Below are 16,906 nucleotides of genomic sequence, written 5' to 3'. Positions count from 1 at the left end.
ATCAGCCTTAAGATCATCCTCAACTAAATTTGAATATTCCATGTGTTCTTCAAAAAGCAGGTTGATAACTCCATGCAAAGCTCCCTTGTAGATGTTATAACAAGTGATGTGGTGATCAACATCAAATCCTTCACCATATAATGGATTTGTGAAAACCCTAAAACTATTTCTAACATCACTATCATGAACACTTTCAACATATGAAGAAGAAGAATTAGAATCATCACATGAAGATACACCATCCACTCTTTCAATGAAGCATGCAAAATATAAATCAGTGTTACTTGCATTGTCTTCATTAAGGTGATTCAAATGTCTTGTAAGCCAATCATCTTTCATTTTATCAATAAGTGTTGATGCACTAATCTTAGGATCACTCATGTGTTGATGATTACTACTACATGTAACCTTACAACATTCCTCTACACAACTAAGCAATTCATCCTTATAAACAATCTCTTTATCCTCATATTGTGTAGACAACTCTTCTTCACAACTTTCAACCTCAAGATAATTTTTATAATTCTAGAATGGAACTTCACTTCCAGATCTAGAAAAAAAACTCATACCTTTACTCACATAAGAGTACTCACTTCCGTCATTGCTTTCTTGTTTCCAATTCACATTAGATTCATATGAAGATGAACATGCTTTATCATTGTGCCCCTCTTGACTTAAGTAACCACTCTCATCATTGTCTTCACATGATGCTTCTTCATAACATATCGGATCAACAACTTTGCCTTCATCACTTGAATGATCACTTTTAGCTTCTTCATCCTCATACTGAGATGAACATCCTTCAACTTCAAGGTTAACAACATTCTCAATACAATGCAATCCATCAATAGGAGAAGGAATGACTAAATTTATATCTTGCATGTATAACTTATCAAGTGAACTAACTTTGTCATCTACTACTATAATATTATAAACATGTGCATTCAATTTAGCAAGAACAAAATTATCTCTCCTTTGAAAATAAGAGACTTCATCTTCAACTTTACAAGTTTGTGATTCTAAATTTTTAACAAAATTGTTTACAACAATAGTAGTACCTACTTGCTGATATGAAATTGAACACTCTTTATGACATTGATTTTTCCTTTGAACCTCATCTTGCCAGCAAACATTTCTAGAGAAAAGACTCTTAGTTAATTCGTACTTTATATTATTTTCAATCTCTATTGTTGTCATGAATGCCTGATGCAAAGTCTTAGGCTCTTTATCTCTTAATAGATAACTCATCTTTTTATCAAATGCATCTAGATAAACCACTAAACAAACTTGATCATCCAACTTACAATTTTTAGGAATCTCATTTAGAACTTTTACAAACCTAATATTAAAGTTAGGAACTAATTCATCATTCCTGATTTGGATCTTCAAGAACTTCTCAAAATAATTAGAGATGCTTGCTCTTTCACCAAACTGCTTCTTGAAGGTTAAATGTAATTCATCCCAAGACGAAATAGAATGTGCCAATAGAAAGGAAAACCAATCTCTAGCATCACCTTCTAAAGTTTGAACAAACAACTTCATATGTACGTCTTCATGAGCAATCTCAAAATTACCAATCAAATCACTGAACATCTGAACATGATGACTAGCAACATTTTCATGATTCCCACCGAACTTAGGAAAATATTTTCTAAGATTATATGGAATAGTATTCGGGAAACCATGAATGCCATTGAAAATTAATGGCACGTATCTCTTGGTAGAAATAGATCTATAATTCTTATCCATGGACTGCATGCTAGGTGAAAAGAAATTTTCCATTTCTAACAAACTTTAAACTCATTCATCACAATTACTTTCAAAATTGATTGCTTGCAACAGATTTGAAAACTTTTCTACTAATTGAAACTTCAAACATGCTTCAAAATATAAAAACATTTGACATTAGATTTCCACAATCCATTGATAATATTCTGGAGTTTTTCTGGAATTTCATTGTGTAGCATTTTTTAGCATCAATGTTTCGGATCACACACAGTGATCCATCATCAGGATGAACAGGTGGCTCCACTTGTTCATCCTGATGATGGATCACTGTGTGTGATCCAAAACGTTGATGCTAAAAAATGCTACACAATGAAATTCCAGAAAAACTCCAGAATATAAAAACATTTGCTGAATTTATCCTCCACAAAGTATGTTGAGATGTATCAAACCATTCTCTTATTTAGTGTTGAAAATACCACTTGATGGAGAAACTTTTGTGGAACTTACTTTCATGGAAAAGAAATCTCATGAAAGTGGAAAATACCTTGAGTGTTGATGCCTGCAAACTTAATCTGCTGATTTGGCATAGATGCAAACTTCAATTCTTCACACCACTGATAACAAACAAGTAGAGCTGCCATCTCCTTGAGGAGAACCAAATGAAATCACTGATGTGATTCATCTTTACCATTCAAATTTCTTATGATGACAGATGACATATAACACTTTAAAACTTATCAGTCAAGAACTCATATATCCTCTCTTCTTGTCTAAATCTTATCATAACTTTTAGATATGCACAACCACGTTGAAAACTCTTGAAAACATTTATATAGAACAAATCTGCATTGGTACAGAGATCTTTTAGAGAGTCACCACTCACAATTGTGAGAAAGATTTCAACCATGATTTATAACATGACAAATTTGAACAAAATTTGTGACTTATAGGACTTGCAAATCATCAAACACTTCAAAGAGAGAAAACACTTTTGAGCAATTTTGACTTTAAATTTACAACAACACCTTGAAAACCAAAATTGGCTGAATTGATTGAAGATAAAACTTAGTAACAATACAATCTACATTCAACCTTCAAAGCTACTATTGTCCTGAACAAAGCATCACTGGGGTGCATGATATTTGAGTAAGAAAACTAGAAAACACATCAGACAACTTACTGCTACAACTTTTTTTATGCTCTTCTCCTACTGTATTGAATCTCTAATTTTTCAATTCTCAAGGTTTTTCTACCATTCTAATTCAATACAATCCCCAACAAAGTCGCCATTTTGTTGGTGTTTTGAAATAACGTGGCTTCAAATTACCCCAATGAGAACGAGATACATCTAGGGGCAGCTACTTCTCATCTTTAACACACCCTTTCAAACATTGGGCCAACTATAAGGCTAGACACTTCTACTTCAAGCTCTGCAAAAACCTAGGCAGGTGTACCTCAAATTCCACATGGCTCTGCAAAAACTTAGGCAAGTGTACCTTAGATTCAAGTGCATGTGGAATCTGAGGTACACCCTCCTAGGTTTGAGTAGTGCCTTGAAGTATTGTATGGCATTCTTGATCATTGTATTTTGTGCCTTGTATTGGTTGGTGTGTGCATGCATTATAGCTGTTTATATCTTTTGTGATTATGCTCGGGTCATTATCTTCATGAGCACGATGGGTTGGGCGTATGGGTTCTACATGGTTGGGACCTGTGTTTCTACCTATATTGCTGCTAGGGATCAGAGAACAAGGATGATCTTCTTTCAATTGCAAGACTGTGCCTTGACCTTCTCTTCTCTTGATTATTGTACTTTTACTCTTTGATGCAATTTTTGTTCTAGAGTGGATTAATTATTGTAATCGAGATGTTAGATGTTTTAGATTTAGCACTTGTTGTTCATCATGTTTATGAAGTGTTTGAGTAATTGTCTCATCAATTGCTAGTTTATGATACTCCTTAGTGGGGAGGTTTTTATGTTCCACTTTGCATTTCTAACTTGTTCCATGAACACCAGTTTTCCTAGTTGTATGATAAAATGTTTTATCATACAATACAATATTTCAAACTATTTCTCTATTGAGGTATTATTATACTACAAAGAAATCTTTTGTACGACATACATTTCATCATATGGCTTTGAAGGGTTTCATCATACAACATTACACTTTATCATTTCCCTTATTGAGTTCAACATATGATAATCTACATGGAACCTTCATATCTTGGACAAAGGGCACTTTTGTGCATGATCATAAATGTTATAGGGATATTTGTATCCCCTTTTGGGAGACATATTTTTCCAATTTAGAACAAATTAGATATCGATTATTGTTTGGGTAGCTAGATGCAACTTCTTATTTAACTATATAGGTTAATTCAACAAAAGAACTTGTATGATTAGGACCATGTAGGAATTGTATCTAGGGTTTAAAATGAACATTTATTTTAATGGCAAGGTAGTAATATGAATGAACCTTGCATGTTAATCACTTAGTTGGTAATTGATCTTTTGAACATAGTTTAAGGGATTGGGATTGGTACAAGTGTGTTCTTCCACTTGTGACATGTTGTATTTCATGGTTAAACCTTTTTTTAAACAAAAATAATATATTAGTCTCTGATTGATTCTTGTTTCCAAGGATTCATGGCTGAGGCATTATCAAATATATTATTATGGAGGTGACATTTTATTTTTCAATCATCATCACCACCATCATCATCATTGTTGTCATCATCATCATCATCATCAACAACAACAACAACAAGATCCTCAAGTTAGCAACAATAACACCAATAACATCGTTGTCGTCACTATCGTCATTGTCATCGTCACCACCACCACCACCACCACCATCATCATCATCATCATCGAACTTGAACCTAATCCTAACCCTAATGTCTAACCCTACTCACCATAATTGGATTGTAATCATAACCATAACCCTAATGATCTATAGTTGAATTGTAATGTAATCCCAATCTAGTTGTATTTATTGTATTATATTATATGTTACTTTATATTAATACTATATTTGTTCTTATTCTTAAATCTTTATGCTCTTTTTTATTATACTATATGATAATACTATTTTTATCCTTATTCTTATTTATGAAAAATATAATATATTATATTATATTATTATTTGTATTGTTGTTCTTGTGGGTTGTTTGAACCTTGTGACAAGAGCACCACCCCACAAACTTAACCATTGCAACATGCCAATTTAGACTAATCTCGTGATTAAAGTATATCACATTCTCCAATGTAATATTTTTCCTATCTTAATATAATACAACATAAGTCTAAATATGTTTGTCCATGACATAGTAAACACTTTTAATTAGAGGTATGAATATCAAGGTCACAAATGAGAGGTGTTTGAACCTTGATCATATCCTTGTACTTTTACAATCAAATAAATATAAACATTTAAACAAAAGTAAAAAGAAAAGAAAAAAAAGAATACATAAATAAAACACATATATACAATAAAATCTTATTGAAATACAACACATTCTTCTACATAGAATGTTATAGGTCATTAGAATTTAACACTTTCTCCTATATATTGTCAAGAAACACGTATACATAAAATCTCATTGAAATATAGCACATTTTCCTATATAATGCATTATATGTATATATATAAGAAAAACCTCATTGGATGAATAAAATATTTTTTACTCTAAGTCTAAAAGTAAAAAAAAATATTCATTGAAATATAACACATTGTCCATGTTAACAATATCTTTTCTTTCGTAGAAACCAAACACAAAACGTTAACCCTGGATATTCCGTAAATAGGGAATGACCGTTCATGACACGTGGGATTTATACAAACGTTTAAAATCTGATTGGGTGCCTATTCTAAGAATCCTCCGTAGATTACGAGATACCAACGATCATAATTCGAACTGTAATAAAGAAGCTGTATGTCCTTAGTTTGGGACCCACAAAATAGCCGTTAGGCAACATACACATTTGTTTTCTCGTGGGCATTGGTCAATAAATCTGCGAATATCTCCGAGGAAAAAACATAAGAAATTGTTTAAAATCATGCTAAATATAGATCCCACTCTTTGGGCTCTTTCCACGGTTGTCCAAATGACCGTTGGGGAAGAAACAATTTGAAACCCCCAATGCAAATTGTTGCAGTTCATATGCAAATCGTTCCATTCAGTTTTTTGTATAGAGAAAGGGATAGAGGGGGTTTGCGTTTGCCCCCGCTGCAGAGTTGGTGAATCACTTCATTTCGGTTTTTCAGAGAGATAAGACAGTGGGGGAGAGAATAGATTTTCAAATTTTCAGTACAGAGGGACTAAGGAGGCAACAAAATGAATTTGACAGAGTCTCCTGCAAGACAAAAGGGTGTTCAATCCCCTTTGAAGGGTGTTCAATCTCCATTGAAGGGCATTCAATCTTCATTAGGGCCAGCGAACAGGAGCGTTCGGTCTCCGGCTACTCCTCAATCGCTGGGGAAAAAACAGCACCAAGACGATGGAACGAGAAAGTTTTCTCTCGGTGGTTCTGCAGAAAATTGTAACCCTAATGCAGCTACTGTGAAATCTCCAAATGAGCATCGGAAATCTCCTCAAGGGTTTCAAAAGTTGTTTAATGGCTGCGAAAGGAATTTTAAAGTCTCAGATGGGTGTGAAAAGTCCTTCAATGGGCAGGATAAAATCGCTGATGGGTTTCAAAAACCGGGCGAAGGATCTCTGAAACCATCAAAGATGTCTGAATCTGGACCGCATGCGTGCAGATCGAGGAGATGCGGGGTGAATTACTCAGATTGGGCTTCCGGCAATTTGAAGCCTCAGCCGAGAAAGTTCCTCGTGGCGAAGAGGATTGAAAAGCCAAATCAGCAGGAGGGCTCGGTGTGCAAATGCTGCCAGAAGAAGTCGAAATCCGGGTCTGCTGATATATCTACCGGTAGGAAATGTGTATGTACTCCCTCTCAAAAACTGAGGGCTTCACAAGAGGAGTTTATGAAGGATAATTTTTCAAAAACGGAAAGATGTTCAGCAGAAATTCGAGAAACCAGAGTAGAAACCCAGATTGATGTTCAAGAGACAATGCCCCAGGATCATGCGTGCGGTGTGTCTTCTGTTGAAGAAAGAAAAGATGGGATCTCTGGAATGCGTGGGAATAGTGAGGAAGCGGGGGTTGCTGAGCTTTCAGGAATGAATGAGAAGGAAGTTGTGGTTGCTGAAGTTTCAGGGATGAATGAGAAGGAAATTTGGGTTGCTGAGGTTTCAGGAATGAATGAGAAGATTAGGGCTTCAGAATTTCCCGAAGTGTGTAATGGAAACGCATTTTCCAATAATAAAATGCGTGCCGATGCCACTTTATCTCCTTGCAGAGGGGTTTCCCCAGCACCCAGAAGGCCCAAGAATGAGCTGCTTGCTGAAGCAATCGGTTCCATACCAGAGCAAGGTGGGGGAAGAGTAAAGCATTTGGTCAAGGCATTTGAAAGTTTGCTCTCACTTCCAGACTATGAAACTTCAGAGTGTCCTCAGACTAGGCCATTGGATAAGTCTATCTACAAAATATCTGATACGGATCAAGGAAAGTGCAAACCCAGCGTAGGCAAGAGTTTGAAGTGGGCGCTTCCTGGCATGCAGCCAAAGGGCTCTGAGAAGAGGATAAGTGGTAATAGCAGTCCATCTCATGAATGCTGTGGTCATAACTACGATGATGCTTATGTTGATAACGAAAGGCAGATGGAATTTGGAATGAGCAAGGGTTTGAATTGGGCACTTGCTGGCTTGCAGGCCAAGAGCTCTGAGGAGAGATCGAATGGCAGCAACAGCCCAGTTCATGAATACCATGATGGCTGGAACAGGGGAAATAGGGGTACTACATTTTCGGAGACAAGCTTTGCTGATTTGAAGAGTTCATACGGTCAACCTGAAAGTGTTTTCTTAAAAAGGCCGTATTGTAGCAGCCAATCTAATGAAAGCTCTGATGAATTCAAATTCTTCCCTGTTTGTGAAGAAACAGCCTCGGTCAGCAATAAGGTTACTCGGAGTATTAATTCAATCGGGAGAAGTCAAAACGGGTAAGCTACTTGCGCTTTTGGTTTTCTGTCTTCTGGGTTCCATGCTTTTCCTGTACTAAGTTTCTGTACGTGTTGCTTTGAAACTGTTCAATGATATCTTAATAGCAAGATTTATTTGTTAATTTTACAGTTCTGGAAGCAGAAGAAGAGGCCGCAAAGAGGTAACGTCTTCTCTTCGTCATATGTTCTCTTGCATTGCTTGTGTAAATGCATTATTATATTCAATCATTCATGAAAGTTGCCACCATGAACCAAATTTCATATGCGTGGCGAAGTGTGAAATCTATTCTGCGATGATATCAACATTTAAATGAATAATAAAAAGGTTACTACATAGTACAAGTGAATTTTCTTTGATCTGAGCGTTAGAATGTGTAACCAACTTTGTAAAATTTTGTTTGATGGGACCTGACACTAGATGTAGACCTCTAGGCTTTTGTGAAGTTGTTCTTCATGGTCACAACAAAGCCCTTGAAAATTAGGCATTGGCACACAAAAATTAGCTGTGCTTCAGTCTGTTTGAAAACATTAACATACACTGGGAGTTCATCTTATATGTTTCTTCTTTCTTCAGAGCTTGGATTCAACAGGACGGGGATCTCTGAATAGAAGTGGAATTCAACAATGGAAGAAGCAACTCAAGGTCACCTGTGCACAACCATTTAAGCTTCGGACAGAGGTAAATGCACAGAGAAAAAGTTTTCCCAATGTGTCATTTCAGTAGTTTCTAGTGTATACATTTTACTAGTAGTGAATGCTAGCTTATTTTTAGAACAAGTACGGTCATTAGAAAATTTGGTTAGCAAATCATAAATTATTAGAGGCCTGGGCTTCTGTAGAATATCTTTTTTGCTCATAACTTTTATTCAACATTTTCAAGCATACTCTATTCCAACCAACCCCTAGTTTTGGTTAAGCAGTACAAACTTGTCTTTCATCTGTTTTAGTGTTTTTAACGCTGTCTCTCTCTGGCTCATTGCCAACTCTACCAATGATCCAGAAGTTGTCATATGTTGCATATTTATTTCTAGACATTGTTTTCTATTGATCTAGGTTGCCATCAAATTCATGTGTTTAATATAGTGTGGATTCAACTGCTTTTCATCTTCATTTGCTTATGTGAAGTACACATGGTCTGATAAGCCTTTCATAATTTGCAGCAAAGAGGGCATATGAAAGAGAAGGAATTCAGGAAGAAGGTCCAAGTGATGTTGACCGAGGAAGAAAAAAGTCGAATTCCAATGGCACAGGGTTTGCCATGGACAACGGATGAACCGGAGGTTACACTTGAACTATAGAAGACATTTTACATAGCATTTCTCTTTTGAAAATGATTCTGAATCTTTTTTCATCATTTCTTGAATGACAGCATTTGGTCAAGCCCCCAGTGAAAGAATGCACAAAACCTGTGGATGTGAAACTTTACACTGAAATAAGAGCAATTGACCGTGCTGAATTTGATCAGATAGTAAGTCTTCTAAATTTCATCTTAAATTTATATAGTTTTAGACAAATTTAAATGAGTACAAAACTTCCACGGGAAATTAGTTTCTGTCAATTCACAGAAGTATTGGGGAGGTGTTTTCCTCTTCACCTGTAATTACATTTTCTGTTGTGCTTGAAATAGATAGCGGACAAGCTAAATGCCTTGGAGCAGCAAAGGCTAGAAGAGGAAAGAATACAGAAGGTTTGTTCTGTTCTATATCAGTTCTTTTCATATTAATGCTTCTGCAACGTAGTAAAGTGGTCCATGCTTCTGACCATATAAATCATTTTGGCAGTTGGCTGAAGAAGAGGAAATTAAGAGGCTAAGAAAGGAGATGATTCCACGTGCTCAACCCATGCCATTTTTTGATCGCCCTTTTATTCCTAGAAGGTATGACTTATCAAGTGTATGTGTGTTCATTGAAGCGAAATTGGAATGCATATTTTGATTTTGTAATTATATAGATTTGCTGAAGGCTGTCATGATGTGTGATCATCATTTGAACAGATCTTCTAAAAGTCCAACCATTCCAAAGGAGCCAAAATTCCACATCCCTCACCACAAAAGGGCCAAATGTATATCATGGAACGACTTCAATATTTGCCAGCAGTAAATTCCAAAATAATGGAATTATATCTCTGTACTACTAGATCATTCTTTTTTTGGAATTATATGTTCCTCAATATAATTTTGTTAATAGTGCAGTACAATAATTTTGCTTCCTCTCTATAAGATTCAAGTTTGGAGCATGTATCAAAGATTGAGATTTTTTGATCTTTGATTATTTTCATCTGTTCCATAGACTATGCCATGAATACAGAGCATTGTATAGAGCATGACATCACCTCTGAATACAGAGCATTGTATAGAGCATGGCATGATGTTTGATCTGTTCAATGCAGACAGTTTCACAATATTCTTAATATATTGATGTATCAATATTTTTCTATGGACCTGAGTAATTGAATCATGATTATTGTTGTTATGTACAATGCAAACAGTAGTTAGGAAACCTGAGCGATAACATATAGAAGGCACAGAATGCCCAATTCAAGTTTCCCAGTTTTCGCCAATATTTTAAAATAAAATAAAAATCTTAAGTACCTTCCAGGGTAATGGTTAACAAATAACATACAAATTTTCTTTTGTTTGTTTTGATATTTGAAGGAATGAAGCACAATGCTCATAACTGTTATATATACAATTGTTAAGTCTAGTAAACCTCCCTCCTTTGTCTAGAGCTACAACAATGCTGAGAGAGTAATTGACAGGCAGAACATTTTCAACTTTTTTTTAATATTTGAAGGAATCAAAGCACAATGCTCAAACTGATATATTTTTACAATTATTAAGTCTAGTAAACCTTGACAGATGCCTCCTGTATCTTGAGCTCCAGCAACGCTTAGAGAGGAATTGAATATATTAACAAATGACAGGCAACAACTTTAGTTTGATTTAATATTTGAAGGAATGGAGCAAATGCTCAAACTGTTCTGTTTGTACATTTGAGTCTAATAAATCTTAACACATGCTTCCTCTATCTTGAGCTCCAGTAATGCTGAGATTGACTGAACGCAAATACTCCTCTGTCTTGAGCTCTTGTAATGCTGTGCTCTAGCAATACTAGTTATGTTAGACACGCTATTCTGATCTCTTAATGCAGACAATGTAAATGGAAATACAGTTTCACAATATTGTGCTTTTGTCGATCAAAACTAAATTAAAAAGGTATTTACAAAGAACAGGCCAGTTGTTTTTCAATTTGATTTTATATTCGAAGGGATGTGAAGCTGCTAAGCTGCTCAAAACTGTCCTAATCCTAAACGTCTTCTATCTGGAAGACATTGACATCTATGTTATAAAGCAGATAGACAAAAGGCCTCTAAGCTTGAATGTTTAGAGTGACAAACCTGGAACTTTCAATCTGATTTTAGCATTTTACGCATTTCTAATAGATCCGCTGACTTTGAATTTTCAAATAAGATGAAGACATTTTCATCTGTGTTAGTTTTGCAGAAAACTTCTGTTACTACAAGTATGTAAAAATCCAAACATACACTCATTGATTCTCTGCTTTATAATCTATTTCATTCCAATGGATACAAAACCTAACATATTAAACATGGAGGACTGCAATGCCCGTTTCTATCCTTTTTTTAACTCAGCTTTATACAAACAAGACCCACCCAAAATGTCCCAAATTAAACTTGTCTTCTAGCAACAACACCTCCTTACCATAAAACCAAAATTTGAAAAACTGAATAGGAAAGAGCACTGAAAGAAAACTACACAACCATCAAGAAAGAAAGTAACTTTGTATATGTAAACACAATTGGAACAGGCATAAAAGAAAGAAAGTAGGAAACCACTCGTGCTTTTTGAATAATAATGGATGGAAATTAATTTGAATCTTGCACAAAGGAAGCATAGCTTTTTCTATTTAATTGGATTTAAATAGTTTCATACTAAATGCATTGTAGTTTTACATAATCCACCATTAGTGTCCATGAAGAGAAGTGGGCTATAGAATACCAGAAATATGAAATGCAACAAATTGTAGGAAGAAATAAATATTTTATTACTAAAATCACATACTAACAACCATAAAATAATAAAACCACAAATAAATACTCTAGTTTATAAATCAAAGAAATGTCAAACCTTAGTATTCAATTGTCGATAACTTCCATAGATGCAACTATGTACTTGAAGGAGAGGAAATGTAGCAAGAGCATAGTCTCTTATGAAATGCGAAGTGCATTCTGTAGGCACCTAAAAATCCTTTAAAAAATAAAGTATTTTTATTTTTTGAAAAAGTCCTGATGACATCATCATTTATTAATTAATTAATTATTTAATTAATTAATTTATTTTTATGCTATTAAATCCCTTTATCTTAATTAAAAATATTTAATTAAGGAATCCCTCCCAAAAATGTTTAAATCTTATTTAAACATTATTTCCTTATTTATTAATTATTTAATTAATAAATTGACCAAAAAATCCAAAATAAATAAAAAATTTATTTTTTTGCCCAAAACTTGGCCAATTTCCTTAAGACCACTAACCTCTTCCAAAATCTTCTAATCCTTCTTTAATTTCGATTAAAAGGCTAATCCCATCATTTCCTACCCCTAATCCCAATTCAAAATATTTAATTAAGATTAAATATTAATCCTCATGTTTATTAAAAAAAGTTTTAATAAATATCTCCTCAACCCAAACCCTTGAAATAAATAAAACTTTATTTATTTCCTAAAAATCTAATTTATCCTCATCCTAAGAAGTTCTAGACTCTTCTAGAAAGTCTTCATCCTCATCCTAGGAAATTCTAGACTATTTTAGAAAGTCTTTATCCTCATCTAAAGTCTAGACTCTTTTAGAAGATGTCTTTAAACCTAATCCTAATCCCCTCCTAACCTTGTCACATTCTCTAAACATGGGTTAAGAATTACTAACCCAAGCCAAAGTTAACAAATATCTCCTCCTTCACCCACCCTCATTAAATGCCATCCACTTGCCTATCCCTAAGCTAATCCTAAACCATCCTAATTCATCCTCTAATCATTTGCACAAGCCTAAGCAAGCTTAAAACCTTCCTAATCAAGTCCAAGTCAAAATTGCTCTCATCACCCTCAAAATATCTCAACCATAAAACTTTATGAAGTCCACTAGGTCATAAATGATTCTTACAAGCCCTTTTATTGCTCTTACAAGTCATTATGAGTGTCTTTATGAAGATTTTATCCCTTGAGCCTCCTTTGTTGACTCATCCTTCCCCTTTCCTCCATCCTCTCACCATGTGATATGTGTCGCTCCTTGATTGGTTCTAAGGAAGCACAATCCATGTGCTCTCCTCTCATGCAATCTAAGCCCTCCATGAGCTTTTTCCCATCCTTGCATCCTAGCCCTTGATCCCTCAAGCCCTTTGCCTATTTAAGGAATCCTCTCCCAAACCATTTTAACACAATCCATGAAGTAAAGTTATAATGCTATTTTGAGAGCCAAATCCATACTAAAGCCATCTATCCACACCAAAAATCCACAATCATCCATTGAAGCCTTTGGAAGCATATTGAGCATACATCCTATCTATTTAGACAAAGCTACTCAACAAGAGAGCTTCTTATTGAGAGAGTCCATTAATGGTTCATATTCTCAATTGAGAGCTCATCTTAGTCTATCTTGAAGTTTGTGAATTTTGTTTAGTTTGTAGAAGCTTTATTTAAATTTGGTTTCTATTAGCATACTAACATTGCTCATATACATTTTGGCACACTTGGTGGGACCCCGCATGGGTCATCTTCATTAGCTTTTTTAGTCAAGTTTTGTATGTCATTTGCTGATTTTGGCTAATTTTTCTTGTTTATGTGATTGGTAGGATTGTATAAATTGGTTTTGTAGGTCTACATGAGCATGAAGAAGACAAAGGAACTCATAGTCTATCTCATAGTATTTGCAGATTTTTCAAGCTTATAGGTGGACAAAGCACTTGGAATTCTTCTTCCTCTTCTTGTCTATATTCTTCTCATTCCATCTACTTCTTCTTCTTCTTCTTGTGGGAGATCTTGGCCATTTTTTTTTTAAGGAAGCGAAATCATACACACTTCTTTTTAGTGCTTAAAATGAACTCCCAAATCATACTCAAATCCATTAAAAAATTTAAATTTGCAAAAAAGAAAAAAAATTTTAACAAGTGAAACTAAACCAATCTAATCATTTGCATCCTTGCAACATCAAGGTTTTAGGTGCATTCATGCAAAGTTAGGAACACTTCATTTTTGGGAATTTAAAAAGAACTTCAAGTTTCCATTTCAAAAGGTTCAAAATCAACACTAAGTGCACACTAAAATCTAAATCAAACTCAAAGCATCAATCAAGGATAAAATGAACCTCATTTGCAAATATGTTAAAGTTCTTTTAAAAATCTCATGAAAACTAAGAGTCCTAAATGGTTGCCAAAATTTTCCTAAAAAGCTTTGTTATTTGTTCCAAACAAATGTCTTGTTGCAAATTCTTGAATGTTTCTTAGGTTTTTTTTATGCATCAAAACAATCTAGGAATATCATTTTTGGGCTTAAAACATGCAAACTAGAATACAAAATCTTGAATGAAAAGCAAAGTCCAAAGAGTCATTTTCACTTTTGAGTCCAAAAACAATATTGAATGATCTAAGGTTAAAACAAAGCACTTCAAAGTTCTTAAAACAACACACAAAATCTCAATCTTGAATCCTCAAAGGAAAAAACTTGAATGTTTAATCACTTGTCTTTGAATGCATGTTGCTAAAATCACTCTTGAGTGCCATGGATTAAAATGAAAGTTTTTTTTTTTATGAATGAATGATTAAAATAACAAATCCAATCTTGAATGCCATAGATCAAATAATCATCTTTTGGAGCATAAAAAGAATCTACATTTTTGTAATCTTTTAAGTTATAAAAACAAATAAAAATGCTTTGAGTGAGTTTGTCGTTGGACTCACCCTCTTTAATCACCCATCAATTTAACCATTGGTTGCAATCTCAGTGCCATCTATGGGGATGGGTCCACCTAAGAGGGTGTTAAGTGCTCCACGCAAATCAAACTCCACTCACTTGGGTTTTTAGTGGTTTTTCTAAGTTAGAAAATTCCTTGAATGCGCATTAATCTCGCTCACACTTCATTTGGGCATAAAAATTGGACAAATCTTGATGTGGAGGGCCTCCAGGCGCGCGCTTGAAATCGAATCTCACACACCTTTGTTTTGGGCTTAAAATAAACTCACACTCAATCTTGAATGTCTAAAAATCAATGAACATCACATGGTTTTGACGCATTTTCAATGGCGCTCGCATTTTTTATGTTGACGATCTCTCGACTTTCATTATGCTAATGACACTGTCAAATTGGAATGAACATTGTATGCCATAATCACAAGTGTCTTCAATCATAGCTTACAAAATTTAAATCATCAATTGGAATGAACGCGTGTCTTTTAAAGCCCAAGATCATGTATGTGGTCTTTTTTTACACTTTTTAGGAGGCCTGCTTGGGGATTTCATCACCCCTTGGGACGACCTCAACTCCAGCATTTCGGCGGAGTATAAAGATCGGGAGGTGAATCCAAAGACACCTCTCTTGGGATCAAAATTTTGTCACTCAGGCTAAGCCTCAAGGAACTTTATACCCTTGAGAAGTGAAAGAGGAGAAGTGGGTTACCGCTCCTCTCGGCTGTGTGACATATTTTTGGTTTCATCTACGCAGTTGGGCCTCACGTACCTTGCGTATATTGAGGACTCCCTAGCTAAACCAAATTTCATCCTTGTAGAAAGCTTTCTAGGATGTTGGTGTGTTTGACGTGCTTGCTGAAAACTTTTGTCTGCTTGTTTGTTCATAGCTTTTGAATGAATGTTTTCCAATTTTGGTCGAAATCCCAGAAAAGTAAAAATCTCCCAGCTCAAGGCATACTTAGCGTAGTCACTGCCTTATCAGAAAATTATCCAAGCTCCCCCGCTGCAACTGAATCTATCTAGTTCTTTGCCTTAGAACAATCCCAAATCCAAAGTCCATCCAAATCATCCCCCTAGCCAGCTAGCAACCCAATCCAAAATCACCCAAGCCTTTAAAGAGTTGTTGTCACTTTGCTAGATTTTGCTATCCAATCAATCCTGCCAATCAACCAATCTCACCAAGGTTATCCCTCTGACAGAGCATTGTCTAGGGTAATCTAGCTTTGTCACTTGCATCCCTCATCACCTTGAGCTAAAGGTTGGGATCCACAAGTGGTCAATCTCGTGTCATGCCCATAGGATCATTAGTCTATCCTCAAGTTGACACAGCCACCACCAAATCTAGCGCATAGGAAAGCAAAACTCTCACCTTTTGACAACATGCCCTTGAAGTCTTCCATCCACAGGAAAGCCAAAAAATCTCCAACCAATCCTCCTTAGGTCTGTCATGCAGCTTTGAATCTCCCTAGGAAATCTTTCATCAGCCAATCCAAAATCTGTGCTTAATCCAAATCCAACCATGAGCTTCAGTGTTCATCCATACGTAAGACCCCATCCCCATCAAACTCATCATCAAAGCATGAAGTACCAATCCTATCATGATGTGTTTGGTCGCATTGTCCTTGCTTCCGCCACCTCCTATTCCAATGATGATGAAAATCTTGTTGACTATGACGGGTATATTGAAAGCCTTAGAAACATTCCCCCAAGCATCCCCCAAAATCCAAGAGTTATTCCAAACTATCTAGTCATGCCATCTGATATTCCAGCTTCCCCTCCATCACCCCATCAACCAAGCTTCCAATCTTCCACCCCCATCACACTAGCTATTCCTGTCAATCCACCTCCACCTTCGACACACGAGTCTCCAAGGAATCTCCTAGAGGAAATACAAGAAAAGTTGCCTCCAACAGTCGATAAGCCATGTCATCTAATCCAACCATGTGAAGTAGTCAGTGATGAAGCTTCCCCATCTATAATATCACCTCCATCTCCCATAGCTATCATCCCCATACCATCCATCAAATTGCTTAAAATCCTTCCACTTCCCGCAAGCATCAAAATCCCACCACCTGTCAAATCCCTCCAAATCCTATCCACATCGCCTCCAAGCATTTCCCAAATCTCTCGTAATGACC

The 16,906-nt window shown here is 35.5% G+C and overlaps 1 protein-coding gene across 1 annotated transcript; it reads left to right on the top strand.

Annotated features, from left to right (window-relative positions):
* The first annotated feature begins 5,774 nt into the window (after nt 1-5,774).
* Nucleotides 5,775-10,225, top strand: LOC149564694 (uncharacterized). Its single transcript, XM_089818247.1, has 8 exons — nt 5,775-7,790; nt 7,921-7,951; nt 8,365-8,469; nt 8,951-9,070; nt 9,160-9,258; nt 9,418-9,477; nt 9,572-9,666; nt 9,784-10,225. Exons 1-8 carry the CDS (start codon nt 6,067-6,069, stop codon nt 9,887-9,889), a joined length of 2,340 nt encoding a protein of 779 aa, XP_089674373.1. The 5' UTR covers nt 5,775-6,066; the 3' UTR covers nt 9,890-10,225.
* Nucleotides 10,226-16,906: the final 6,681 nt, after the last annotated feature.

The sequence above is a fragment of the Cupressus sempervirens genome, chromosome 3 (assembly GCF_028749045.1).
Source record: "Cupressus sempervirens isolate cs-2001-9-10 chromosome 3, ASM2874904v1, whole genome shotgun sequence".
NCBI lineage: Eukaryota > Viridiplantae > Streptophyta > Pinopsida > Cupressales > Cupressaceae > Cupressus > Cupressus sempervirens.
Note: the sequence above shows the minus strand (reverse complement) of the source record. Positions and strands in the feature narration are given on the sequence as shown.

What these genes read in the sequence shown, in the direction of transcription:
- LOC149564694 (XM_089818247.1), top strand. Translation starts at nt 6,067, where the DNA reads ATGAATTTGACAGAGTCTCCTGCAAGACAAAAGGGTGTTCAATCCCCT. An exon ending in ATCGGGAGAAGTCAAAACGG is followed by an intron (nt 7,791 to 7,920) that starts GTAAGCTACTTG and finishes TTAATTTTACAG; the next exon opens with TTCTGGAAGCAGAAGAAGAG. An exon ending in AAGAGGAAAGAATACAGAAG is followed by an intron (nt 9,478 to 9,571) that starts GTTTGTTCTGTT and finishes TCATTTTGGCAG; the next exon opens with TTGGCTGAAGAAGAGGAAAT.